The 17,304-nt window shown below is 40.0% G+C and overlaps 1 protein-coding gene across 2 annotated transcripts in view; it reads right to left on the minus strand.

Moving 5' to 3' along the window:
- EXD2 (exonuclease 3'-5' domain containing 2) overlaps positions 1-17,304 on the minus strand; it is a 94,648-nt gene that overhangs the window by 32,618 nt on the left and 44,726 nt on the right. For both annotated transcript variants that reach the window (XM_079913632.1, XM_079913633.1), the window contains exon 2: positions 2,543-2,928. In XM_079913632.1, the coding sequence (XP_079769758.1) occupies positions 2,543-2,881 (339 nt within the window). In that variant the 5' untranslated portion in view covers positions 2,882-2,928. The remainder of the gene's footprint in view (positions 1-2,542; positions 2,929-17,304) is intronic.

The raw sequence follows: 17,304 nt of genomic DNA on the forward strand, positions 1-17,304 counted from the left end.
TTGTACAGAATGAATCCAGAGAGACTAAGATACATTAAATATAAAAGAGATTACCAGACGTAGGAGAGCAGAAAAAGTTCAGAATATAGCTGATTTAATTCCAGCAAGAAAGAAGAAGGAAAAAAAAAAGGAAGAAGAAGAAGGTGAAAGAGGAGGGGTAGGAAGAAGAGGAGAAGGAGGAGGAGAAGAAGAAAAAACAGGGTAAAGGCAATCTTCAAAGAGAATTTAAAAATTGATATGATACCAATCCTTACATCCAGGATATCTCTCAGAATCCCAAACAGGAAATACAGTAAGATAACAACACTAGTCTCATGACAGCGAATCTTCAGAACCAGCAACTCAAAAAGATCTTAAAAGGAGCTACCAAAAATTAGATTACCTATAAAGAATCAACATTTACACTCATAGTTATTTTCAACAGCAACAATGGAAGCCAGAAGAAAGTGGAATGCAATCTTGAAAATGGTAAGTTGCTAAACTAGAATTTCATATCCAGCGAAAATATCTTCAAAGATCAAAAGCAAAATAAAGACACTTTCAAAACAATAATAAAGTAGTTTACTATCAATGACCCCTCAAGAAATGAACTTCTAAAGGACAACCTTAAAGAGAATGATGCCAGAAAATTCTGAGATATAAGGAAAGATGAGCAAAGAAAAAGGTAAACACTTTGGTAAATTGAAACGAATACTGACTGTGTAAAACAAGAACAAAAACAATAACTAAGCAAATACTTACACAAAAGTGAATGAAAGAGAAAACAAATCAGAAATGGAAGAATGAAAAGAAGGAGGATGGATGAAAGTTCTTCTGTGGCAGCAATCAGAGAAATGCAATCACACCTGAAGGGAATGTGGCATCAGAAGAAGTTCAATACATTCCAAAGCCATAAGGAACTGGGTTTTGGATTATTTGCCACTTAAACTTACTCTGCTACAGTGATTAAACATATTATTATTAAATCGATTGCATTACTATTCACTTCAGACTACCCTGTTGTTGCTGCAGTTATACTTCACTTGGTAGGATAATCAAGGTGTTTGGCAAATGTGAATTTTCCTAATCTACTAAAGCTCACTGTTTACTAATGTTTTCTTCTATGGTTGTTGGTGTAAATATGTCTAAAATGATATAGAAATATGTTTATTTCTAAAATGATATAATTCTTACACACAATAAACAAAAGGTGCCCAATCCTTTCCTGATGGCCCAAGGTCATTGGTATAAACTACTACTGCTATTGCTGATATAAAGAAATACCCTCGAGAACTCCCTGGCGGTCCAGTGGCTAAGATGCCACACTTTCAAGCAGAGGGCACAGGTTCAATCCCTGGTCAGAGAACTAAGATCCCGCAAGCCGTGCAGCGCACGGCCAAAAAAGAAAAAAAAGAAATACCCTCAGTAGCTCCTTAAGGCCTTATGTGACTACTAAACCTTGCCCACACTGTCAGGTGTTCTCTTCTTGGTCATCATTGTACTGGCATCTTTAGTTCCTCCTACCAACCTGTGATCTGATTTTGTGGCAGCAATTCTGCTTAGGGCCTCTTTCGATTACACTTCCTGACTCTTGACTGTATTCCAGATACCCAGAAGACATAGATCACAGAATTTTGGCAAGGTATTATGCTGAATTAATAAGAGATAATAACTGTGACTTATTTATATTTTGTAGTATCTTCTGTTGCAAGGAGATTAAAGTTCACTCTGTGAGTCAGAATGACAGAAGAGTAGATGTACCATATTATCCTCATCACAACTATGTAACAACTCCCCCAAAGTAATAGCTATTAGAAAAATTAACCGATGGCTAAGGAAAACCAGCTCAAATGCTGGTTACTAGCTTCATAGCCTTGGGCAAGTAACTAAACCTTTTAACACTTCCTATCTGTAAAGAAATAATAACAGTATCTTCCTACGAATGATTATTGTCAAAATTAAATGAGATAATGAAAAAAAAAACAATACCTGGCTTAGAGTAAATAGTGTCTAGCATTTAAACTATTATCTTTTTAAATCCCAATTTGTGTAATAAACACATATTTAACTAGACCTCCTTAACTATCTTCTCCATGGCATCCTATGAAAATACTATTAAAAATATTAACAGTAGCTAATATATAATGAGCAATTACTCTCTGTTAAAATTGTGCTGAAGTCTATACAGGGATTATCTATTTGAATCCTTAAAAAAGCTCTGGGCGGTAGATACCATTACACACACACACACACACACACACACACACACACACACACACTCCGCTACAGATAAGTACACTGAGGCTCAAAGAGGTTAAGTACTTGTTCAAGTTCACAGAATAAGTGGTGAAAATGGACTCATGTAGCTCAGACTCCAGAATCCATGATTATAAGCACTCCCCTATCCTGAGAAGAGAAGCTGCTTCTCCTTCTGCTAAAATCTATTTACAAATAAGTTGAGCACAAGCTAATTCTCCTTTAATCTTATCCTCTATTTGACTATTCAAGGTCCCTAGCTGGAAAAGCAGAAAAGATACGTTTCGTTTTTTGCCTTTTAACTTACCCACTCACAGTCGATTCCAAGCACTGGAAAATCTTCTAACTCACTCCTAAGCAAGGGCTCAATTTGATCCCACTCCGCCTCCTGAGACACAGTCGCCACCTTTGCTCTAAGGATCCTCTCTTCCCACGAGGCTCTGGGGGCACTGGAGTGCTGCTGGTCCTCTGCTGGAGTGGGCCGCTCTCTCCTGCCTGGCGCTTTCGGCTGCTGCTGTGACAGCTGCTGCTGGGTCACACGACTTGCTTTACTCCTCCGACGCTGGATGCCTTTCCACAGGACAAACCCCCCGACAGCCATACCAAGAAGGGTGGTCACTGTCAAAGCCACTAAGTGTTTAGACATCTTCAACTTTTCTGTTGTTTAGGAAAGCATATCACTAATCCCACAATCTGCAAAACAAATGGCAACAATATATTCACATACAGAATTTAAAGGTCCACGGATACAAGTCCCCCCCAACCCCACAAAAGACGTTGCATTCACAATCCATGTGCTCACAAACTAAAACAATTGCTACAAATTTCCACATGAAACAGTGATATTTTAAAATATTTTCCCCCTTTTGTATGTCCTGTACTCCATCTCTATCTCCATCCAAGAAAAACCCCCTGCCCTCTACCAGTTGCCCAGGGCTCTCTTAATCCTATAAAATCACATCAATCAAAACAGAATAAACTAGACTCTTACTTCCACTTGCTGATTTATTGTGAGTAAATTTTAGTTAATGGATCTTCCTCAGGGTGTTTGTGTTTGAACCTTCAATCTCTAAGAGTTGAATGGAAACTTCTGCTTTGCAATTTAAAAAAAATCTAGGGCTTCCTTGGTGGTGCAGTGGTTAAGAGTCTGCCTGCCAATGCAGGGACATGGGTTTGAGCCCTGGTCCGGGAAGATCCCACATGCTGCGGAGCAACTGGGCCCATGTGCCACAACTACTGAGCCTACGTGCCACAACTACAGAGCCTGCAAACCTAGAGCCCGTGCTCCACAACAAAGAGAAGCCACCACAATGAGAAGCCCTCGCACCGCAACGAACAGTAGCCCCTGCTCGCCACAGCTAGAGAAAGCCCGTGCGCAGCAACAAAGACCCAACGCAGCCAAAAATAAATAAATAAAATTTTAAAAAAATCTAATCATCTGCAACTGGTAGGGGGACTTTTACTTTTTTAGGAGGCGTGGCTGGTGAGGGATGGAGCAAACAGGCTTGAGTGCACATGGATTTTCCGTTGCTCCAGAGGTCTCGGTAGTTCTCCGTGGAAACACACTCAGTTATTGAGGGTAAGCTAGGACAGTACAAAAGGGAAGACAGGACTAGAAAAGAAAAAGAAAAGAACAGAACTTAGAGAGCCAGGATGTTCAGGAGGAGGTTGTAAATTGAAATGTCCACAGGGTCCAAACAGGATAACACAAATAAGTGAAGCAAGCCAAGTGCAAGAGAAAACTGACACAGACATCCTATTAAATATGTAGGAACTGTCTTCCTTTCTATCACAAAATGGCCTCTTTTCCATTTTCTGTACGTGAAATAAAACTCATATTTTATGGCAAGACAAGAAAAATTTAAACAAAATTTTTTTTCTATCCTTTGGTCTCCTCTCTCCTCCCACTGTGCACTGTGTATCTACATTATGCATTAACCCAAGCTTCCCCATTGAGAGAAATACCTGCTCACCCATAAAGAGCAATATTCTAGCATCAATAAGACAACTCCTTAAAGCTGCCATTCCTTCTTGATCTCATAAGGGGTCACATGGCACTTAGATCTGGATCATGTAAACTGCCAATAATACAGCATTTGATGTACAGCCTCTGTCTCAAAAAACTTATATAAATGCGCCTTGACTTCTAAGGGGAGGAACAGGTCTCAGAGCTTTCTGAGATGCTCTTCCTGGGTTATAATCCTCAAATTTGGCTCAAATAAAATCTTCCATTTCTTTCTTAGACGAATTGATTAATTTTTTCATCAATGCTTATTACAATGTGGTCTTTCTCCATCTATCTCTTGTTTTCCTATTTTTGACAGAAAAATAGGCATATACAACTATCTCTGTACTATTTTAAAAAACAACAGTAAATGTGTAACAATAAATGGTAAGTGGCCTTTGGCCTCAATAATGGAGAGAAAACATGGGAGAGCAACGATTCAGCACAAGGTGTTCATCCTGTTTGTGAAGAAGGCCCAGTGTGGTCAGATTACCCTGATTACTCAAGAAAAGTTAGATATCTGAATTTGATGTGAAATATCACCATTTTTAAGTGTTAGCAACAAATTTAGAGTTTTTGAAACATTGTACCAGCCAAATAAAAACATTTTGGGCTCTGGGTTACCCATCTGTAGGCTCTGACCTAAAATCTATACTGCCCAAAGACACAGTGACCTATTAGACCCTGCCTACACTTCTCTATGGCTGAGGGTTTCCCATTTAATGGGAATTCCTTTTTTTTTTTTTTTTTGGACATGCTGTGGGGCATGTGGGATCTTAGCTCCCTGACCAGGGATTGAACCCAGGCCACAGTGGTGAAAGCTTGGGATCCTAACCACTAGACTACCAGGGAACTCCCAATGTGTACTACTTTTATCAATTTTTAAAAGCGTCAACAACAAATTTTTAAAAATAATTTAATATTTACAACAACCCTGGGCTATAATTATGCCTACAGAGATATTCAGCAATGGAGAGGAAAAATGGAATCACAACAATTATTACAGTACTAATGAAAACAATAAAATGGCTACGCTGTTTTTAAAATATTTACTTTTTTGCAGAAACTGTGCTTAAGTATTCATATGTACTTTCTCCAGCACTTTTATTGAAGAGGAAACTGAGACTTAATGAGTTTAAAGAACTTGCATAGAGAGATTTCTAGTTAAAATACTCTGAGAAGACATAAAAACCCTTCCCTTTCTCACTCTAAACAATACAAATGTTGGAGAAAACATTAAAAAGATAATAAGGGGCTTCTCTGGTGGCACAGTGGTTAAGACTCCGTGCTCCCAATGCAGAGGGCCCAGTCTCGATCCCTGGTCAGGGAACTAGATTCCACATGCTTGCTGCAACTGAGTTCACATGCCACAACTAAGGAGCCAGCAGGCTGCAAGTAAGGAGCCCGCCTGCCACAACTAAAGAGCCCACATGACGCAACTAAGACCAAACCCAACCAAATAAATAAACAAATATTTTTTAAAAAGATAATAAAAGTTTAATACACAGTTAAACTTAAAAAGAAGAAAGGGAAATCATCAAGTGTCAGAAATGGAAGAAGGGAACCCACAGTGGGTAGGAGATAAAGCTGGGCAGAGACCAGAACTCATACCAGCCCCAGTGCTGGAGAATATCACCAGCCCAGGGACAGAAGTCTAGGCCACAGGCCCAGGGCACAGTGGAGATGCAGAAGAGTGTTGCCTTGTCCATGAACAAGAACCTGTAAGTGTTCACCTACTATGGTCCAGGCAAGACATCTGCCCAAGGCTGAGAATATGAACACAGTCCCTTGAAGATCGGCCAAAGTGGTGGAGTAGAAAGACCCTGAGCTCACTTCCTCTCACAACCACACCAAAACCACAACTATCTGCAGAACAACCATCTATGAAAAAGACCAAAACCTCCCAGAAAAGATCATCTACAACTAAAGACACAAAGAAGGAACCACAAGATGAGTAGAAGGGGACATGATATAATCAAGTCCCATACTCCCAGGTGGGCAATACACAAACTGGAGAATAATTATAGTGCAGACGTGGGAATTCCCTGGTGGTCCAGTTGTTAGGACTCCACTCTTTCACTGCTAAGGGTGTGGGTTTGATCCCTGGTCACAGAACTAAGATTCTACAAGCCATGTGGTCAAAAAAAAAAAAAAAAAGTTATAGTGCAGAAGTTCTCCCACAGAAATGAGAGTTCTGAGCCCCACGTTAGGCTCCCCAGCCTGGGGGCCCTGCAGCAGGAAGACTAGCCCCCAGATCATTTGGCTTTGAAGGCCAGCCGGGCTTAATTTCAGGAAGGACTGTGGGAAATACAACTTCACTCTTAAAGGGCACACACAAGATCTTACATGCACCGGGACTCAGGGCAAAAGCAGTAACTTGATAGAAGTCTGAGTCAAACCTACCTGCTGGCCTTGGAGAGGTGGGAAGCCGGCCGTAGCTGACAACAGCTACATTTGGCAGCTCAGTCACATTTGGAAGCCAGTGCTGGTGGGTGTGATCTTGGGCTCCTCCCTCTAGCCATTAGAGCCAAGACCTAGCCCCATCCAATAGTCTGTAGGCAGCAGTGCTGGGATGCCGCAGGCCAAACAACTAACTGAGTGCAGACACAGCCCCACCCATAAGCAGACAGGCTTCCTAAAGTCCTCCTGAGCCCACAGCCTCCTCTAAACACTCCTCTAGACAGGACCTTGCCCACCAGAGGGCCAAGACCCAGCTCCACCCACCAGTGGGCAGACAGTGGCCCTGCCCTCCAGGAAGCCTGCACTAGCCTCTAGACCAGCCTCAGCCACCAGGGGACAGACACCAGACACAAGAAAACCACAATCCCACAGCCTGTGGACCTAGCCTGCCCACAGCAGGCTAGAACCTACCCTGGGACCAGCTGGGCCCTGGCCCTGTGCACTAGCAGGCCAACGCAAGCTTCGGGACACTCCAGACCCCATACCAACTGTGTCAGGAATCACCACCTCCCTGCCAACCAATGATCTAAAACAAGCTCTGTGGGCTTCCCTGGTGGCACAGTGGTTGAGAGTCCGCCTGTTGATGCAGGGTACATGGGTTCGTGCCCCAGTCCAGGAAGATCCCACATGCCGCGGAGCGGCTGGGCCCGTGAGACGTGGCTGCTGAGCCTGCGCGTCCAGAGCCTGTGCTCCGCAACGGGAGAGGCCACAACAGTGAGAGGCCCGCGTACGGAAAAAAAAAAAAAAAAAAAAGTCCTGGGATCCCTGGACCCTGCAGCCAGACTCCAGGAACTGGCTCTGCCTGCCAGTAGTCCAACAGTAACCTCAGGGCCTGGCTTCACTCGCCAGTGGGCAGGCAACAGCCCCAGAGTCCTCCGGACCCTGACTCTACCCACCAGTGGAGCCCGCTCTAGCCCCAGGACTTCCTAGGGTTCTGAAGCCAGTCACCTTGTTACCAGGCCCTCTTAACAGCACCCAGCAGCAACCATACAAGGCAGGACCTGGCAACCAACCGGACTAGGGACCGACCAGGCTTACCAGACCACCCACACAGTCAGCCCACCACAACAGAAGGACCCACCCAGCCCTCTTAAGGGGAACCCCTAGAGCATATAGCTTGGGTGATGAGACAGGAGCTCACTGCTGGGACACACAGGACATCTCCTACAGAAGGACACTTCTTCAAGATGAAGAAATGTAACTAATCTACCACATACATAAAAATAAAAATAGCAACTTAGACAAAATGAGGCAGCAGAGGAACATGTTCCAGATGAAGGAGCAAGACAAAACCCCAGAAGAAGAACTCAGTGAAGTGAAGATAGGTTATCTACCTGAGAAAGAGTTCAGAGTAATGACTGCAAAGATGATCAAAGAACTCAGGAGGAAAATGGATGCACAAAGTGAGAAGTTAGAAGTTTTTAACTGAGAATTAGAAATTATAAAGAACCACCAAACAGAGATGAAGAATACAATAACTGAAATGAAAAATACACTAGAAGGAATAAATAGTAGGCTAGATGATACAGAGGAATGGATCAGTGACTTGGAGGACAAAGTAGTGGAAATCACTGCCATTGAACAGAAAAAAAAAGAATGAAAAGAAATGAGAACTGTTTAAGAGACTTCTGGGATAACATCGAGCCCACTAATATTCACATTATAGGGGTCCCAGAAGAATAAGAGAAAGAGAAAGAGCCTGAGAAAATATTTGAAGACATAATAGCTGAAAACTTTCCTAACCTGGGAAAGGAAACAGACATATAAGTCCAGGAAGCACAGAGTCCCATACAGGATTAATCCAAAGAGGAACACACCAAGACACATTGTAATCAAAATGACAAAAACTAAAGATAGAGAATATTAAAAGCAGCAAGGGAAAAGCAACAAATAATATACAAGGCTATCAGCTTATTTTCTGCAGAAACTCTGCAGGCCAGAAGGGAGTGGCACTAATCCTACTCATGAGGGCTCCACCCTCAGGATCTAATCACTTCTCAAAGCCCCCCCAATTGGGGTTAATTTTCAACATATGAATTTTGAGGGGACACAAAACATTCAGCCTATAGCACTCTTAAATATGAAAAGACATCCAAGAATCACCAGTTATTGCAGGTGTGTCTCCAACATCATTAATTAGCATTTTCTAAGGAACACGTATAGAATTCTGCACCCAGGGCTTCCCTGGTGGCGCAGTGGTTGAGAGTCTGCCTGCCGATGCAGGGGACATGGGTTCGTGCCCTGGTCCGGGAAGATCCCACATGCCGCGGAGCGGCTGGGCCTGTGAGCCATGGCCGCTGAACCTGCATGTCTGGAGCCTGTGCTCCACAACGGGAGAGGCCACAGCAGTGAGAGGCCCGCGTACCCCAAAAAAAAAAAAAAAAAAAGAATTCTGCACCTAGCATTTTGAGAGTACACATTCTTTAAAAACATACAAAGAAATAGATGGAACATGCCTCAACATAATAAAGGCCATAAATGACAAACCTACAGCTAACATCATACTCAATGGTGGAGGCTGAAAGCATTTCCTCTAAGATCAGGAACAAGACAAGGACGCCCATTCTCACCACTTTTATTCAACATAGTTTTGGAAGTCCTAGCCACAGCAATCAGAGAAGAAAAAAAAATAAAGGAATCGAGATTGGAAAGGAAGAAGTAAAACAGTCACTGTTTGCAGATGACATGATACTATCCTAAAGATGCCACCAGAAAACTACTAGAACCCATCAATGAACTGGGTAAAGTTGTAGGATACAAAATTAATATACAGAAAACTGATGCATTTCTATTCAGAAAGAGAAATTAAGGAAACAATCCCATTTACCATCACATCAAAAAGAATAAAATCCCTAGGAATAAACCTACCTAAGGAGGTAAAAGACTTGTACTTGGAAAACTATAAGATGCTGATGAAAGAAAGTGAAGATGATACAAACATATGGAACAATACATTGGATTGGAAGAATTAATGTGAAAATGACCTTACTACCCAAGGCAATCTACAGATTCAATGCAATCCCTACCAAAATACCAATGGTATTTCTTCACAGAATTAGAACAAAAAATTTTACAATTTGTATGTAAACACAAAAGACCCTTACTAGCCAAAGCAATCTTGAGAAAGAAAAATGGAGCTGGAGGAATCAGGTTCCCTGACTTCAGACTATACTACAAACCTAGAGTAATCAAAACAGTATGGTACTGGCACAAAAAACAGAAATATAAATCTATGGAACAGGATAGAAAGTCCAGAGATAAACCCATGCACCTCTGATTACATAATCTATGACAAAGGAGGCAAGAATATACAATGGAGAAAAGACAGTCTCTTCAATAGGTGGTGCTGGGAAAACTGGACAGCTACATGTAAAAGAATGAAATTAGAACACTCTCTAATATCACATACAAAAATAAACTCAAAAATGGATTAAAGACCTAAATGTAAGACTGGATACTATAAAACTCCCATTAGAAAACATAAGCAGAACACTTTTTGACATAAATTGCAATATTTTTTTGGATCCATCTCCTAAAGCAAATAAAAGAAAAAATAAACTAATAGGATTTAGTTAAATATAAAAGCTTTTGCACAGAAATAAAATTTTTTTAATTTAAATATATATATTTTTTAATTTTTAAAAAAAAGAAAAAAAGGGACTTCCCTGGTGGTGCAGTGGTTAAGAATCTGCCTGTCAATGCAGGGGACATGGGTTCAATCCCTGGTCCAGGAAGATCCCACATGCCGCAGAGCAACTAAGCCCATACACCACAACTACTGAGCCTGCACTCTAGAGCCCGTGAGCCACAACTGCTGAGCCTGCACGCCACAACTACTGAAGCCCAGGTGCCCTAGAGCCCACGTGCCGCAACTACTGAAGCCTGTGTGCTCTAGGTCCTGTGTGCCGCAACTACTGAGCCCGTGTGCTGCAATTACTGAAGCCCACGCGCGTAGAGCCCACTCCTCTCAACAAGAGAAGCCACTGCAATGAGAAGCCCGTGCACCGCAACAAAGAGTAGCCCCCGCTTGCCGCAACTAGAGAAACCTTGTGCGCAGCAACAAAGATCCAACACAGCCAAAAACAAAAAGCTTTTGCACAGCAAAGGAAACCACTGACAAAATGAAAAGACAATCTATTGAATGGGAGAAAATATTTGCAAATGATATGACCAATAAGGGATTAATATCCAATATATATAAACAGCTCATATAACTCAACATGAAAAAACAAAACAAAACAAACAACCCAATTAAAAAGTGGGCAGAAGAACTGAATAGCCATTTTTCCAAAGAGGAAATGCAGATGGCCAGCAGGCACATGAAAAGATGCTCAACATCGTTAATCATCAGGGAAGTGCAAATCAAAACCACATTCTCACACCTGTCAGAATGGCTATCACCAAAAAACCCCACAAACAACAAATGTTGGTGAGGATGCGGAGAAAAGGGAACCCTTGTACACTGTTGGTGGGAAGGTAAATTGGTGCAGCCACTGTGGAAAACATTATGGAGGTTTCTCAAAAAACTGAAAATAGAACTACCATAAGACCCAGCAACTCCACTCCTTGGTATATACCCCCCAAAAACGAAAACACTAATTCGAAAAGATACATGCACCCCAATGTTCGTTGCAGCACTATTTACAATAGCCAAGACATGGAAGCAACCTAAATGTCCATCAACAGATGAATGGATAAAGAAGATGTGGTACATATACTTAGCCATAAAAAAGAATGAAATAATGCCATTTGCAGCAACATGGATGGACCTACAGATTCATACTCAGTGAAGTAAGTCAGACAAAGACAAATATCATATGATATCCCTTAATTGTGAAATCTAAAACAATGACACAAATGAACTTATTTACAAAACAAAAACAGACCCACAGACATAGAAAACAAACTTATGATTACCAAAGGGGAAGGTTGGGTAGGGATAAAATAGGAGTTTGGGATTAACATATACACATTACTATATATAAAATAGATAACCAACAAGGACCTACTGTATAGCCGAGTACTCAAAATATACTCAATATTTTGTAATAACCTATAAGGGAAAAGAATCTGAAAAAGGATGTATATATTTGAATCACTTTGCTGTACACAGGAAACTAAAACAACATTGTAAATCAACTATACTTCAATAATTTTTTTAAAAAGAAGATACAGTATATACAAAGGAATACCACTCAGCCATAAAAAGAATGAAAATTTACCATTGCAGCAACATGGATGAATTTAGAGGGCATTACACGAAGTGAAATAAGTCAGACAGAGAAACACAAATACTGTATAATATCACCAACATGTGGAATCTAAAAATTACAACAAACTAGTGAATAAAACAGAAAGAAGCAGACTCACAGAGAACAAACTAGTGGTTACCAGTGGGGAGAGGGAAGGGGGAGGGGCAATATAGGGGTAGGAGGGAAAAAGGGGGTTATTTTGGGATTATATGAAATCATGTGTGTGAAACTTTTGAAAACTGTAAAGTATTATAGAATATAAAGAATCTTTCATTCAATTAAAAAAAAGGAATATGAACAGAGTCCCTCATGAAAGGAGAGCCCCTCAAACCTGCACTCTGGACAGATAAAGGACCCAAGTTCACATTATCCTTGAAAAAGGAAACCCTCAGCCAAGAAACTAAAACTAAAATGCTTAGAATTGGTCCGTTCTGTTGGAACCAGGCAGAGCTGATCATAAAACTGTTTTACCATGCAATGGCGAAACTGTTTTATCATGCAGGGAACATGCAGGACTCCCACCGAAGATCACTCCCTAGAAGAGTGCTCACAAACGAATGAAAACAAAACAAAACCCAAAACCCTAAAATCAATCATAATAGCTCACAGAGCCAGCAAAAAAATATCTATAACTGAGATCTGAAAGAGACTTCAAAGTAACAACCAGGGAAATTCAGGAAAATAAAATCCCAAACATGAACAGAAGGCAACAAAAAGTAGAATTTCTAGATATGAAAAATATCTGTTAAAATTTTTTAAAAACTCAATAGACAGGTTAAACAGCAGATCAGACATACAGAGAGAGAGAAAAAGTTACCGAATTGAGGATAAATCTGAGGAAGTCACCCAGAACGCATCACGGAGATAAAGAGGTAGAAAATATAAGAACAGAGACACAGAGGATGGATTGAGAAACTCAATATCCACATAATGAAGATTTGGAAGATGAAGGAGGTCAGATTTGGTACAGTTCTCTGAGTCCCAAGTTGGAGAAATTAAATATATCCAGAAAAAGACTTGTATAAAAATATTCATTACAGCTGTATTCATAACAGCCCCAAACTGGAAACAGCCCTAGTGGTATATCTACATGGAATGCTAACCAGCAATAAAAAGGAACTTATTACTGATACATGCAATCTGGATGAATCTCAAATAACATTAGACCGAGTGAAAGAAGCTAGATATAAAAGAGATACTGTATAATTCTATTTATATAAAGTTCTAGAACAGCTAAAACTAACCTATGGTAGAAAAAAATATGAACAATAGTAGCCTCTGGGAGAGGTGGGTACAGGGAAGAGACATTTAAGCTGAGCACTGAATGACAAAAAAAGCCAGATATGACAAATTCTAAGGAAGAGCATTTCAGGCATGAAGGAACTTTCTGAAACTGTGGTAAAGTTTCATGTCTTGATGGAGGCTTGGGTTACACAAGTGTATGCAATTGTCAAAATTCAGGGATATTTCTGATTTTTCTCCTGTTGGCCCAACTAAAGAATTAATGACTGCTGGTTCATTCATTGTCTATCTTTCCCACTAGAATGTAAACCTCATGAAAATAGGGACCTTAACTGGCTTCTTCATTTATATATAAATATCTCCAGCATGTATAGGGACCTTAACTGGTTTCTTCATTTATATATAAATATCTCCAGCAAGTAGCACAGAACTGATAACAATAAATATTTATTGAATGAATAAAACTCAATTCAAGGTATTATATGTTAACATTTTATGATAAATATTTCTTTTTTAAAATAAATAAATAAGTGTATTTATTTATTTATTTACTTTTGGCTGCATTGGGTCTTTGTTGCTGCGTGCGGGCTTTCTCTAGTTGCGGCGAGCGGGGGCTACTCTTCATTGTGGTGTACAGGTTTCTCATTGCAGTGGCTTCTCTTGTTGCGGAGCACAGGCTCTAGGCACGTGGGCTTCAGTAGTTGTGGCTTGCAGGCTCAATAGTTGTGGCTCGCAGGCTCTAGAGCACAGGCTCAGTAGTTGTGGCACATGGGCTTAGTTGCTCTGTGGCATGTGAGATCTTCCCGGACCAGGGCTCAAACCCGTATCCCCTGCATTGGCAGGCGGATTCTTAACCACTGCACCACCAGGGAAGTCCTATGATAAATATTTCTAATTCAATTATCAAAATTACAAAAATCCGTTTATTCACGTGAAACAAAATTTTTTTCTCCTTATTGAGTCTTCATACTATAAAGAAGCAGTATGGTTCAATACTGGGTTAGGAGTGAGAAAAATCAAATCTTGTGTTATAGACTGAATGTTTGTGTCCCTCTGAAATTCATGTGGAAATCACAACCCCAAATTTTTGGTATTAGAAAGTGGGGCCTTTGGAAGGTAATTAGGATCAGATGAGGTCCAAAGGGTGGCACCCTCGTGACTGGGATTAGTGCCCTTAAAAAGTCACGAGAGACCTTGCTTCTCTCTGACCTCTGCCATAAAAGGATACAATAAGATGTTGTTGGCAGTCTGCAGCCCAGAAGAGAACTCTCATCAGGACTCAACCATGCTGGCAATCTGATCTCAGACTTCTAGCCTCCAGAACTGTGAGAACTGCTGTCTATAAACCACCCAGTCTGTGGTATTCTATTACAGCAGCCCAAACGGACTAAAACACCCGCTAAGGACTTGCCTGGGGATCCAAAGCTTTCAGTGCTTCACTATCTTCAGTGACTGAAAGGATCTGCCATTCTTTTAAAAAAAAAATTGTGTAAAACAACAACATCAAACCGATAACAATGGTTACCTAAGAGTAGTAGGGTTATAAATAGTTTTGATTTTTCAAATTCTATACGAGTATGTATATATTCATAATTAGAAAAAAATAAGTTTTTTTAGTGGTGCTTTTTAGAGATAGGCAAAGTAAATATCCCACTTAACATTTAAGACATATGATTATATTCTTGAAATAAATCTCATTTTAATGAATTAAACAAATATGTTAAAATGTTTAGAGAATAGCATAAAGTAGAGGATAACAACATGAGCCTTAGAGTCAAATATCCTGAGTTCAAATCCAGCCTCTGCCAATTGTTAGCTATATAAACTTGGTTAAATTACTTAACTTCTCTAAGCCTCAGTTTCCTCCTCAGTAAAATGGGAAGGATAGTACCTACCATGTAGGATTATTGTGAGACTTAAGTAAGATGATCAAAATACTCAGCATATTGGCTAGCACATTAGGGTTCAATAAATGTTAGCTATGACTACTACTGAGGTTCTATAAACCACAGAACTATTAAAGGAAAACAAAGAATCATAGAGTTAAAATTTAGAAGCCAAATTCAGCTCTCACACAATTCAAGATTTCTTTCTATGGTAATCCTGACAGATCATGACCTTATCTCTACCTGAATACATCCGGGAACAGAGTTCATCACCTTAAGAGGCAGTTTTTGTTGAAAAGTCCTTGCATTCTGTAAAAGTTCCCTGCATAGAAACTGCTCTCTTTGATGTTCAGTCTGGCCTCTGAAATGACAAGTGTTTACTCCCTCCTTAGAGCTTGTGAAATATGTGAAGATAGCTCTTATACTCCCCTTAGTACATTTTACTTAACCCAATCAGCTTCCTGTGACCTAGTTTAAAGACCACTTGCCATTATGGCCAGATCTTTCTGAATGGCTCCAAGCTTGTCAAGGTATCTCTTAAATGTGGCACCCAGGTCTGTATTCAAAACTTGAGACATGTTCTAATTGATGTGGACTACATTGGTACTATTACTTCCCAGGGTCTGGACCCTATATTTTATTAATGATGGATGAAATGATAGGTTTTTGAATAGCAGAATCACACTGGCGACCCTCATAGAGTTTGCGGTAAATTAAAATTCACTGAAATCATATTGAGTTCCCCATTTTATATACTTGTAATTTATACTTTGCTGTTAAATCCAAAATTTTACATTTCTTTCTTCTAAATTTCCTCTTGTCTGTTTCAGCCAAACATTTTACCCCTTGAAACCAATTTTCATCTTGATTGTGCCTCCCCTCCCAACTTAAACATGTTTTTGTATAGAAAAGTGAATTTCTGTCTTCAAAGAAAATAACAGCATCTAACATGTGTTTTTATTAATTCATTTTTCAAATTTATTTTTGTATTTCAAATTATCTCCATGTTTAATAACACTAAAATGAGGTTACGTTACAGTAGAAAAGTTGAAAAAACAAAGTATTATTGATTTGCTTCCATCGAGAAGGGCTCCCTCAGATCTAGAATTCCCAGGCTATCAGGTTCCTACTTATTCTTTATCATGTGTGACCTGAGAAAAAGAAAGGCCTCACAGGGAAACTGAAGGAGCAAGTGGGGTACCTCCATATGAGGGAACTGTTGGCAACATTCAAAAAACTTACTAATTCATTTTTATATGGAGAGATTTTGTGTGGGTTTTTTCCCAGCCAAGGGATTCATTCAGCAAACATGTAAATAGCACCTTCAATAAACGAGACATTGTGTTAGACTTTGGGTAAAAAGAGTTAAATGGCACAAGCTGCTTTCAAAAATGCAGGATTCAGAAAAGGAGAAATGCATGTATTGAACAAGCTGCAATTTGGTGAGGAAACACCAACAACAGAAGCACACACGAGTACAGGGATGGCAAAGAGGAAAGAGTAAGGGGATTATTAAGAGAAACACTCGCTGAGAGGGATGAACACTGAGACTGGTACTGGTGTTAAAAAATGAGCAAACATTCTCCAGGTGCGCAAGGCAGAGGGAATAGCACGTGCAAGGACACAAAAGGCACGAAGCATCGTGGTACTCGTGAAAGAGTACAAGCAAATTTAACACATACTGTAAGTGCAAAATACCAAATTTTGAAGAATTACTCTTTAAAAAAAGTAAAAAATATCTTACTGATAATTTCTATATTGATATTTTAAGGTGACCTTTTTTTATTGTAGTAAAACATACATAACACAAAATTTACCATTTTAATCACTTTTAAGTGTAACATTCAGTAGCATAACTGCATTCACAAGGTTGTGCAACCATCACCACTATCCATTTCTAGAACTACTTCATCATCCCAAACAAACTCTGTACCCATTAAACAATAACTTTCCATTCCTCCCTCCCCCAACTCTTGGTAGCCTCTATTATACTTTCTATCTCTATTAATTCCATATTGATTTTTTATATCTTTTTTTTTTTTTTTTTTTTTTTTTGCCGTGCCACGTGGCTTGCAGGATCTTAATTCCCTGACCAGGGATCAAACCTGTGCCCCCTGCACTGGAAGCGCAGAGTCCTAACCACTGGACTGTCAGGGAATTCCCGATTTTTTACATCTTATGTTGAAATAATATTTTGGATATACTGGGTTAAATAAAACTGGTT

This window comes from Stenella coeruleoalba (assembly GCF_951394435.1).
Source record: "Stenella coeruleoalba genome assembly, chromosome: 2".
In the NCBI taxonomy this organism is placed as follows: domain Eukaryota; kingdom Metazoa; phylum Chordata; class Mammalia; order Artiodactyla; family Delphinidae; genus Stenella; species Stenella coeruleoalba.